Here is a 12,287-nt window from a genome sequence, read left to right as displayed (position 1 = left end):
TTCAGAGGTCCCTTGGGCAGCTCCACTTTAGGTTGCAGGTTGGCTGGCCTTGGCTTTGGATTGTAGTTTAGGTTCAGATCTGCTTCATATGTCTCTTATCCTCTTTGGATCAGGTATATTCCTCTCATGACTAATAGCAGAAGTTCAAGAAGGCAGTCTAAACCAATCGTATTCAATTAAGAGTCCAATGGCTAAAGCAAGTCACATGACCAAGCCTAATATCAGCGTCTGCAAGGAAATGCTCTACAAAGTTACATGGCAAATGGTACGGATGTATCATCCTACTATAAAGGAGTGAAGAAGAAAAAAGTAAAGGACTGAAGAATTGGGAATAATAATCCCATCTACCTCTCATCAGGCGCCACCTCCAGTATTGGGAATCACATTTCAACACGAGATTTAGAGGGAACAAACATCCAAACTATGTGACCATATCTCCATGACTGCCCCAAATCAAGATGATGTTTGTCCAGAGAAAAAAAATAAATTATTATTATTTTCTATGTCTTGCAACCTGTCCTTCCTCAATTCCAGGACATCATTCTCTTTTTACTCTTTTCCTCTCTGTCAGACTATGTTTTCTTAGTCTTGATTCTTGACTCCTCCTTCTCTTCCTCCTTCTTGACTTTTTTTTTGGAGACAGAATCTCACTCTGTCACCCAGGCTGGAATGCAGTGGTGTGATCTTGGCTTATAGCAACCTCTGCCTCCCAGGTTCAAGTGATTTTCCTGCCTCAGCCTCCCAAGTATCTGGGACTACAGGCACGTGCTACCACATTTGGCTAATTTTTGTATTTTTTATAGAGACAGGTTTTCACCATGTTGGTCAGGCTGGTTTCGAACTCATGTCTTCAGGTGATCTGCCCTCCTCGGCTCCCAAAGTGCTGAATTACAGGTGTGAGCCACCGTGCCCCACCTACCTGACCTTTAAATATTGCTGTTACCCAAAGTCATTAGCCCAGTGCTTGTTTAATGTTCATCCACTCTTGGTTGACCTCAGATTTCTGTGACTTTAGTACTACTAATGTGTTGATAACTTTTTTGAAAATATATTAATCTATCCATTTATTTATTTATTTATTTATTGAACACAATTTATTAAGAACATTCTATGTATCAGGTCTGTGTTAGACGGTTGAGATGCAGTAGGGTGCCACACAGAGAATATCCCTCCCCTTGTGGAGTTTACTATACTTAAAGATGGTTGCTATGGACCTGTTTATATTTCTTTCTTTTCTTCCTTCCATCCATGGACCATTTATTGATCTACCATTCATTTATCATCCATTCTTTCCTTCTCTCACTGATTCATCTATTCATTGACTCATCCATCCAACCACTGACCTCAAAGCATCCACTAAGCCATCTGTCTATTCATCCATTCATCCACCCACCCTCCAATGGACCAAACCTTCTCAGTATTAGTGACCCCAAACCAGTAGCACATCGGGAACTTGAAAGAAGGAGGAAGAAGAGGAGAATGAGATTGAGGAGGAAGAAGAGGAGGAGGAGGAGAAAGGTCTTTCTGAAACTGAATCCAGGGGTTTGGTGGGGAGCAGGAATCTCTAGAAAGCTCCCCATTTGACTCTGATTCACCCAGCCTGGCACCTGACTATGGAAAGCTATTTGGGGACCATTATATTAGATTAGAAGCATTGTGAATACAGGAGCTTAGTTTAGCTTTCCCTAAAGGTAGACTCTGAGACAGATTCAGATGCAATCCATTTATGTAGGGGGCGAACATGAAAGTAGGGAAAGGAAGAAAAGGAGGGGGGAAGGCCAAATAAAGATTGCTTAATGAGCTTGTGGACACCTGAGGTTCAATCCTGTTGGGGACCCTCCAAGATACCTTGTGGAATAGACCTAAAATGATCCTATCAGAGGACAGGAGACAGGCATTTATGGCCAATTGATTGAGCATTGGGGGCTGTTAGCTCCCCAACAATTCCAAACCATGCTCCCAAGGGAACCTAGAAAGCCCTCAGGGAGATGAGGAGACAGATGGAGGCACTGGCAGTGGCTCCTGCTCCACAGCTTCAGGTAAACTTAGGTGCATCTAGGGAATATGGGGTGGCACTGACAGCTACGGAGAGGCCATGTCTGTCTTGTTTGCTGTTGCATTCTCATACATTAGCCCTTAGCCTAGTGCATGGCCTCGAGTGGGTGCTTAACAAATATTTGATAAATAAATCTTGACTACCAGAACTTGAAACAGGTACTGGTTTACACTAACAATTCCTTTAATTGTGCTCTCCCTTCTAGCTCCACCTCCTTCCTTTCTAGACACCACCAACCCCTCTACAGCACCTCAGCCTTTTCTTTTTCTTTCTTTTCTTTCTTTCTTTCTTTCTTTCTTTATCTTTTCTTTTCTTTTTTTTTTTTTTTTTTTTGAGATGGAGTTTTGCTTTTGTTGCCCAGGCTGGAGTGCAATGGCACAATCTCTGCTCACCGCAATCTCTGCCTCCCAGGTTTAAGCGATTCTCCTGCCTCAGTCTCCCGAGTAACTGGGATTACAGGCATGTGCCACCACACCCAGCTAATTTTGTATTTTTAGAGGATACAGGGTTTCACCGTGTTAGCGAGGCTTGTCTCGAACTCCTGACCTCAAGTGATCAACCTGCCTCGGCTTCCTAAAGTGCTAGGATTACAGGCGTGAGCCACCACGCCCGGACACCCTTAGTCTTTTCACTTTGTTTCCATCCCCCCCCCCCAGAGGGTTGCTAGAAGCATCTGGAATCATAAAGCTCCCTCCACTCAGTCCTCTATGTGACTCTGCTGGAGTGTCCCTGGTCAGAGGCCCTGCCGTCACCACGCCCTCCTGGACTCCACAACTGGCAGAGATGGTGCCCAAAGCATCACTGTGGAACCAGCTATAGTCAGACTCTTGAAAAGAGTCTGACCCAAATCTCAGAGGGGCAGAGCTCATCTCCCAAGCCTAGCCTCACATCACATCCAGGACCAGGACTAGCATGAGGCAAGTGAGGCATTTTCTTTGGTACCAAGATTTAAGAGGGTGCAAAAAATTCAGAAAGTGATATAAATAATATTTTAATGCAATTTTAAAAAGTTTTTTTTTAGATGGAGTCTCACTCTGTTGCCAGGCTGGAGTACAGTGGCATGATCTCAGCTCACTGTAACCTCCTCCTCCCGGGTTTAAGTGATTCTCCTGCCTCAGCTTTCTGAGTAGTTGGGACTACAGGTGTGTGCCACCATGCCTGGCTAACTTTTGTATTTTTAGTAGAGACAAGGTTTCACCATATTGGACAGGCTGGTCTTGAACTTCTAACCTGGTGATCTGCCCACCTCAGCCTCCCAAAGTGCTGGGATTACAGGCATGAGCCACCATACCTGGCTAAAGCAATATTTTTAAAAAATCAAAATTAATGCAAAAGTGAACAATAATGTTCAAAATATGAACAAAATAACATCTGAAGTAAAGAAAGGATGGGTATTGCTTTTTTTTTTTTTGCCTTGATCTCCAATGTGGCTCAGATTAGTGCTGTACTGATGCTGTGCTAGCTATCTGAATGTCACTGTTACTTGTCCTGCATGCTTAAAAATTTGGGAGGGGTGGCTGGACACAGTGGCTCATGCTTGTAATCCCAGCACTTCGGGAGGCTAAGACAGGGGATCGCTTGAGCCCAGGAGTTTGATGAGACTCCTAGGCAACATGATGAGGCCCCGTCTCTACAAAAAATAAAAATTAGCTGAGAATGGTGGCCTATGCCTGTAGTGCCAGTTACTCTGGAGGCTGAGGCAGGAAGATCGCTTGAGCCCAGGAAGATCGCTTGAGCCCAGGAAACCGCGGTGAGCTGTGTTCTCACCACTGCACTCCAGCCTGGGCAAGTCCTTTTCCCTTTTAAAGATGGTAAGAACAGAGCTGGTGCAGCATGATGCTCCCACCTTCCCTTCCACTATAGAAGTCCGAGATTTTTCTGAAGATGACACACTGACTCGAGGCGAAACCTGTCTCAAAAATAATAATTATTATTTGAGAGGGAAATATGCTGATGTCTGCAACATTTGAATTTTTTTTTTAAAGGTAGATTGTTGGATGGATAGATTGATAGGTATGGGGTAAATACAGTGTTATAAACTGTTAATCATTCAGTCTAGGTGGTGGTGGGTGTATGTATGTTTAGAGTAGAATTCTTTCACCTTTTCTATACATTAGAAATTCTTCATAATCTTGAAAAGGAAAAAATGAAGGAGCTAGGAGAAGGACACCCAAGGCTGACTCTCTGAGGTCAAACCAGCGCAATGCATGAATCCTTCGCTGTCCAGGACTGAGCTCCCTGCCACACCCTCACTCATGGTGAGGATGGAGCCCACCTAGAGGACTGTCCCCTCCTTGACCAAAGCCTCCCTCTGGCTCTTGTCACTGAAGTCCCCTCTAGAATAGCAAGGCCTGGATTCCCTCCACTTTCTGGATGGCCCCCAAGGAGCCTGTTTGGCTCCCTTCCTACAAGGTCTTTAAGTGAGGAACACAGTCCCTGGGATAGGATGGTGTCATATAACAAAACATGTTCAATAGTAAGCATCCATCTATCTTTGGAGAAAAATGACTAAAAACTTTTGTAATGTTGAGGACCTGAAATAAAACTCTAGAAAGAAGCAATAGTTATCAACTGGGCAGAGGGTGAGGTGTGGGGACACAGGAAGCATTCAGGACTAGGGTGGAGATCCTTCCTTTCGGCCGGCAGTTTGAGCTCTCACCGCTGGGGGGCGACGCAGGGCGGCCTTGGGACCCTGCGATTGCGATTCTGGGTTCCACTGGCGCACGTGGGTCTTGGTGGTTCTAGGTCCTGGCCCCAAGGCAAGGGGCCGGGTACACCTACACACCTCTGCTGCGGACGCAGGTGGGGACAGTTTACAGGGTCTGCAGCGCGTCCAGCTAGGGTGTCCCATAAGAACTGACGGGAGTCCTGGGGGGCTGACGCGGATTCCTCCTCTCCTTCTCAATCTGACCCCGGAATAAGCCTTGCCGGAACTACCTGCTCCCTTGGACTTGCACAGCGAGCCCACTGCGAGGAGAGCTGGGACTTCTTCCTTTCAACTTCTACTTTTAGCTTGAGTGATGGTGAAGGTGGGGGTAGACAGGTGCGGGAGATGAGAGGTGCAGAGACGGGTCCCATCCACTCCTCCTCCCCATTTCTCCCAGTGTCCTGGATGCGATCCTACCGACCAGGGTTTCGGGTTTTCCTTGGGTGTCTAGGGTCCTAGTTCTCCCGCCCTGGCCACCCTCAGGATTCGCCCCCCAGGACAGGGGATGCTACAAGATGAGCACAAAACCTGGAGTCGGGATCAGTGGAGCGGATCCAGGCGAGCCCGCCGTGCGGAGTCTGCCTGCTGTCTCCTTCGTCCTTTTAAAGACGGGAAGGACAGAGCTGGTGCAGCGTGACGCTCTCGCCTTCCCTTCCACTATAGAAGTCTGGGATTTTTCTGAGGACACACTGACTCAGAGCGCACCCCAGGGTCCGTGGACCTGCTGAGAAGCCTTGGAAGTTGGGGAGGGGAATAAACTATCAGCCCCTTACTCCGCCCCTGCACCCCAGGCCTGGGAGACGTCAGTGGTCTTAGGAAGACGGGAAACTGAGGACCCCTCAGTTAGTCCAAGATCCTGAACGCGTGACAACAGTGACAACCGGGAATTATGCAAAAGGTAGCAGACCTCTCAGATGGCTCTTTTAAAGCATTAGAGCCGCAGTGATGGCTGAGAGCACTGGGTCTTATCCCTCCCCCCTTCCCACTCCAGTTCTGTGGCCGCCTGAACTGGATGCGAGGTCACCTCTGTCGCAGGCGCTTTAGGGAGCACGTCCACACGGATGCTCTGCGCACACGCATTCACACTTACCAAGGTTCTCACAACACACGAGGCAGCTTCCCCTTCTCCACATGCAAATCTTCACCTAGCCTCTCACAGGCCACTTACAAGCGGGCGAGGAGGAACAAGTACACGACTTAGCATTCTCCCCGGCTTCCTGCCATGCACCATTCGAACATGGAGAAGTCGTTCCTAACGAAGCCTCTGCCTCCGCTGTGAGAGAGGACCCCGGAATCCACCCAGCCGACTTGCACTCCCAGCTCCCATCCAGAAAGTCTGACTCTGACCTTTCCCAACAGTCCCTGGACTGGCTCTCCTGGAGGCAGTGCAGGTGCTGCGCCTGGGGTGGGATCAGCACAGAAAACGACTAGATCCTTTGGGTAATTCAGGCAAACACTTTATCAGACTGCCTGCCCAAGACAAGGGGAGACTGGGACCCTACAGCTTGAGGCTGTTGATTCTAGAGTCGGATCTCTTGGCTGTGGCTGTGCAAACCCCAGCTTGGATTGCAGGGAGGGGTTCTCCTGGGTGGGAGATGTCTCCCGCCAGGCTAGATTGGCTCCTGGCTCTGGGGGCCTGGCGAAATGCACAGCCCACTTCTGACTTCCTTTACAGCCCTCTTCACAATCTGAAGTCACGTTGTGGATTTCTGCCTGCCTTTGTTTATTGCCTGTCTCCACCTAAATCGACTGTAAACTCCAGGAGGGCGAGGCTGAGTTTCTTTCTCCAGGTTTCCAACACTGCCCCAGCCCTGATCGGCTGTTTATAAATACTGGTTGAACGAATTTATAAGGGTCAAATACATAAAAGCTCCCCCGTCCCACTCTGTTTTGAGATTGGACGTTGAGAGCCTCCACCAAATTCTCAGATGGACCCGCCTCGGGGGAGAGATTCGAACAAACCTGGTCCTGGCGGCTGAGGGGAGCGCTGTGGAACTTTCGGTCTTCGGCTTCCTCCTCACACCTGAGGAGCCTCTTCCCTATCAACTAACCTTTGTGCTCCCTAGACCCCTCGCCGGACCCTTTAGCCTCAGCTGCTCACCATCTCCGGTTTCAGTCGGCTGGAGCCAGTTCCCACGCCTTCCAGCGCGCCGGGATCCCGGCTGGTACGAACACGAAATCGACACCAGGCCGCGCAAGCCTTTGTCTCTTCTTTATTTGCGGATATAATTATGTACCGCATTCTAAATTAGAGATAGATTTTTTTTCTGATATACATTTCATCTTATTCACCACGAGCACACCACACGCACAGTAGAACAGTTCCACACCTGATAAATTGCACAAGATGAGTTTGGATTCCTTAAAACCGGCAGGCAAGCTGGCCCCGCCGCGGCTTCTCGCCTCCGGGCTTCATTGAAGGAAATCGCCCACCCGAAATGGATTTCCCAGTCAGCCTTTCCCGCCGCAGGGTTGAAACGTCTCTGGAATGGGAAGCGCTCTTGCTGGAAATGGCTGGACGCTGTAGATTCCGAGCACTGGATGGATGTAAAATGTCCCCCCAAGGTCAAGTTTCCACGCCTGCGAGTTGCGCCCCCTCTCCCTCCATTCCCAACCCCCTCGGTGACTGGACCCAAAGTGTCGGGGCCCCACTCGGAAGGACAGAGAACCCTCCCCGCAAATGCGTCCCGCCTCCCCCCACACCAGGGTGTTGTGGAAAAGAAAGGACAACAGAAACGCAGACGCGACGGATCGTGAATCCCTATCCCCTCCCACCCCCCATCCCCGAATAATCAGAAACTATGAACCAGAGATGTTTAAAGCTTGGCTTCCCAAGCGCGGCGGCAGGGTACCGGGCTGGTGGGGGCGAGGTGAAGGGAGAAGGGGGAGAGCGCGGAAGCGCGGCGGGGGTTTGCCCTTGCGCCCTAGTCCTCTGCGTTGGTTCGGTAGGCCTCGATGAGCCCCTCGAGGGAGTGCACAAAGCCGGACACGCTGCAGATGCCGCCGATGACGAAGATGGCGACGTCGAAGAAGACTTGGTGCCACAGCAGCTTGCGCCAGAGCAGGCGCAGGTGGAAGAGGCTGGGCAGCAAGAAACAGAGGCCGGCGCCAGTGAGGCTGCCGGTGAGGCCCATGAGCAGCGCGAAGTGCGGCACATAGATGGCCATGAGCAGCGTGAAGACCACGAGCGCGCAACGCAGCGTCAGCCCCCAGGACTTCAGGCGCCCGTCGCCGCCGTAGCAGGCCGGGAAAAAGGCGCGGCTGCCTTCCTGGAAAAGCGACTTCTCCAGCACCTCGACAGCGGCGAAGAATGGCAGCGGATAGGACAACAGCGCCTTGGCCACCAGAAAGATGTTGACCACGGCACGGATGGAGCCGGGCAGGTTATCCGTGATGACCTCCTTGGTCTCGTCGGCCCAGGTGAGGTAGGCGACGAGTGCGAAGAGGCCCTTGAGGACGCAGGCTGCGATGTGCGTCCAGTTCATCATGCAGTGGAACTCGCTGGGCTGCTGCATGTTGCCCTCCAGGGAAGGTAGGAAAATCTGCGACGTGTAGCTGAACACGATGATGCCAATGGAGATGGGGAACTTCTTGACGTCGATGTAGAACTTGACCTTCTCCCAGGCCCAGTCGCGTGCCCGCGATAGACAGTAGGCTATGACCAGGATATTGATGACGAAGTGGGCCAGAGTGCACAGCAGACTGAACTTGGACACGGCCTTGAGGTTCTTAAGGAAGGCGCAAGGCAGGAGCACGGCAGTGGCGATGATGGACCAGGACTTCTGCGACACAGGCAGCCCCGGGAAGCTGTTGTACATGAGGTTGCCACTCACCACCACGTACAGGATGCACGTCATCACCAGCTCGATGATCTGCGCCACGTTCACCACGCGGCCGCCCAGCGTGGGGAAGCGCGGGGCGCAGCAGGCGTTAGCGATGGCTACATACGAGTCCCGCACGCGCACCACCTCGCCGTCTTCATTCTCCTCGTACAGGCACGCGATGAGGATCTTGCCAGTGTAGCAGCACACCACGGCAGCGAAGATGATGAGGAACAAGCCCAGGTAGCCGCCGTGCAGGATGGCGTAGGGCAGGCCCAGCACGAACATGCCCTGTGGGGCGGAGAGGCAACCGGACGCCGAAGCTCAGCGAACTCCGAAACCCAAGTGGGGGCCGGGGGGGGCGTGGCTTAACGCTGTGGCCGGAAGGGGGCGCTAAGGACTCTGAGAATTGGGTCCGAGCCGCCGGGGAGGAGGAGTTTAGGGCAGGCTGCGGTGGAGCAGTAGGTGAGCTAACCGAGAGCCCGGGTGTCGAGCTAGAGATAGAGAGGGAGGGATGTATGGACGGATCTGAGAAGGAAAGGTGCGGTGATGGCTGGAGATAGCGAGAGGGCTAGGATGGGAGAGGGTTGAGAATAGGAAGAAGCCTCAGAAGGGAAGGGGAAAGCAGAGATACTTCGGGTTTGTTTCTGGGGACAGAACCAGAATGAGGAGTGGGGGGAGGTGATGAGAAGAGGCAGGAGGAAGCGTGGTCGGAAAGGGGCGCTAAGAAAGGTAGTGAGCTGGGCCTGAGCCACTTGGAAGAGTGGGCACGGGATTTATGGTAGGGCTGGAACAGGGGGAGCGGGAGCTAAAGAGGGAAACTCTGAAGTCTCAGGCTCAAACTAGAGGAGGAAACGTTAAAGGCGGCAGTAGGAGGGAGAAGGAGACAGGGTGGAGAGGGAGAGGGGCTGAAGGTGGGCGAAGTATCTGGGAGGCCAGAACAGAGACAATGTGAAGATGCTTGGGGGAACAGGGCTCGGGGAGGAGGAGGCAGGGTTGGAAATTGAGAGTTTTAGGACAAGGCTGGAGTTAGAGTGGGGCGAAGGCGAGACCTAAGGAAGGGGACTAAGCGGAGGCGGCGGAGGGAAGCAGGAGGAGGAGCCTGGCGGGAAGGCAGCAGCGAGGCCGGAAAGCCGAGCCGAGCGGGAGTCTAGAACCAGAAGCTTCAGGTTCGGGCGGACAGGACTACAGGGTTTAGAGTCCACATGGGGACTAAGAACTAACGAAATCTGGGGTCCCGGAGGCCTGAGAGCCTCCAGCCTCCTGTCCTGGCCTCCCTCGGGGCCTACCAAACGGAGCTTTGAAAGATGCCCCAGAAAGGCGCGGGCTACAGCGAAGGCGGGAGCAGCCCCGGTTCAGTGGTCCACCAAGGCGGTCTCCCCGCGCCCCGGAGCGGAAAGCGCCTTGTGTCGGGCCATCTGGTGTGCAGGGCCCGGTGGAATCCTGCTAAGCCCAAGACGTCGAGCACCCATCCCGGGGAGGCCTCCTGCTCCCAGAAAACCTGCCTTCCGTGGCCCCAGTGATAGTGCGCTACAGGGACGCCGAGGGGCCAAGCTGTAAGGGTTCGGGGATGCCTAGAGCTGAAGTCTCCTTTGGCCCCGAAAACCGCGGCCTGCCAACCCCTGCTGGCTCCGAGGTCGTTGCCAATACTCCAAACCTGCTCCGGGTGGAGGAGTCCTGCGCCGCCTGGTGGGGAGTGGGGGGTTGGAAACAAGGGGAGAGGTGGCGCGCCTAGAGAGCAGGGGTCATTCTTAGCCTTCCGAGAGGGCTTTGCCAGCGTCACCCGCGGAGGAGTCGGCCGCCTCTTTGCGGTGCAGCCGGGATTTCGGGCGAGAGGGGCGAGCCTGTGCGCAGGTAATGCGGGATTCTTGCGGACTAAATGTGCTTGTTGGGAGCATGTGTGTGCGTTCGTGGGTGTACACCTGTATGTCTCCAACAGGGCCGCACCTGAGGGAGCAGGCTAGTTCCTGTCTGCATGCGTCTGTACATGTGTGTGCGTGCATATGTTCAAACGCGTATTCGTGTGTTTGGTATGCGCAGGTACATGCTTTTGTTCGTGGAGATGTAGGGGTGTACGCAGGTACATTTGGGGATAGTACTGTGATCTGTATATAGATCCATGTCGTGCGCCTTTGCCTGTCTGCACGTTTGTTCGTGGAAGGGGGGCTGTGGGCTTGCGGTGTGCCTGCCTGTGTACGTGTGCGTGTCTCTGCGTGTGTGCGGGGGGAGGAGATTCCCAGCTCAGCGATTTCCCCTTCTTCTTTCCTCCCCAAAATGCATCTGTGAATCCATTCCAGAGTCCAAGACCATACCGTGCCCTCCAATCCTGATTTTCTTTCTCCCTCATCCCTCCCCTCTCCCTCCCCCTGTTTCCTTCACTTTTGCAGTGTCTCGGGACAGGTGTTTCAGACCGAACCTCAGCGTAGCGGTCCTGCAGCTGGTGCCGTGGGAGGGAGTATCGGTTAGGGCGGGAGACACCGCCTGGGGGCGTAGGTCCCCAAGCAGGGCTGGGAGGGATGGAGAAACGGAGATTCCTGGGTACAGGAGGGGGTCTCGAGGCCGAGATCACGCGGCCTCTGTTGGGAGCAGAGTCCGGCTCGCTGAGCTGGGAAGGGGGAGGGCAGGCAGAACTGGGAATTCCGCGCTCACCTGGATGGCGTTGGTCACGTTCCAGCCTGCCTCCCACGCCGTGATCTTGGGCTTGTCGTGGCCCCCGAACTCACCACCAGCTCCCACCTGGTCCTTGGAGCCCGAGGGAGGCAGAGGAGCGCCGCTGCCGCGCTGATAATGAATGTCTCCCTCGACGGGCGGTTCAGCGCCCTCGTCCCCGCAGGGCTCGCCCTCGGCTTTCAGGATGTCCATCTGCAGGCCCTGGCGGTGCTCAAAGTCGAGGTCGTCGCAGTGCGCGAAGCCCACCGCCTCCTCATCCGTGGCCGCCTGAAAACCCATCCTGGCGAACATGCCGCTCACCTTGGCCTGGGACTTGTTGGACACGGACGTGGCCACATTGGACAGCTTGCTGCGGAGCAAGGTGGCCATGGCGGCGGTGGGGACAGCGGAAAGGACAGAAGGACTCGAGGATGCGGGGAATGCGATGCAAGACGGCGAGGGCTGGGGGGCGCAAAGCCGCTATCTCCGCTTGCTTTCCCCGCCGCGCCCCGGAGCTCTCTGGCTCATGACCCTCTCGGCTGGCGTTCGAGGCTCGCTCAGGGCTGGACCGGGCAAGCTGGCAGCAGGTCTGGCGGAGCGGCGGCGGCGGCGGTGGCTAGTGCACTGCGGAGCTGCCGTGGGGCGCGGGCTGGGCTGCGGAGGGCGGCGGCAGTGGCGGCGGCGGTAGCGGCGTCAGAGCAGCTACGCGAAGCTGGCGCGGCGCCCCCACCCGTGCGCGGCCCAGTGCGCTCCCGCCCCTCGGAATCAGGCGGTGAGGGGGTGGGGGGTTGGAGAGAGGAAATACCCGGAGGCAGGGGATATGAGGAAGGGGCTAGAAGAGAAAGGGGGCGCCGAGGGATTCAGACGTGAGCTGGGGGCAGGAGAAGGGCGCCCTTGGGAAGGAGGCGGGAGGGAGCGCGTGAAAGACGGAGCGCCGAAGGCAGGGGAGGTGAGGGGGGCGAAGTGCTGCATTTCTAGGGGAGGTGCTAAGCTCGCATCCTGGCCCTTCCCACCTCGCCGCCGCAGGGAGGGAGGGGGCCGGCGAGGACTGATG

The 12,287-nt window shown here is 54.3% G+C and overlaps 1 protein-coding gene across 1 annotated transcript; it reads right to left on the bottom strand.

The window, feature by feature from the left end:
- Positions 1-6,960: 6,960 nt before the first annotated feature.
- On the bottom strand, positions 6,961-12,186 carry SLC32A1 (solute carrier family 32 member 1). The gene is made up of 2 exons (XM_003936378.4): positions 11,234-12,186; positions 6,961-8,875 (listed from the first exon to the last, which is right to left on the bottom strand). The coding sequence occupies exons 1-2, from the start codon at positions 11,621-11,623 to the stop codon at positions 7,688-7,690; spliced, it is 1,578 nt and encodes a 525-aa protein (XP_003936427.1). The 5' UTR covers positions 11,624-12,186; the 3' UTR covers positions 6,961-7,687.
- Between the last annotated feature and the right edge of the window lie 101 nt (positions 12,187-12,287).

This window comes from Saimiri boliviensis, chromosome 9 (genome assembly GCF_048565385.1).
Source record: "Saimiri boliviensis isolate mSaiBol1 chromosome 9, mSaiBol1.pri, whole genome shotgun sequence".
Taxonomy (NCBI): Eukaryota; Metazoa; Chordata; class Mammalia; order Primates; family Cebidae; genus Saimiri; species Saimiri boliviensis.
This window is presented reverse-complemented; position numbering and strand designations above follow the sequence as displayed.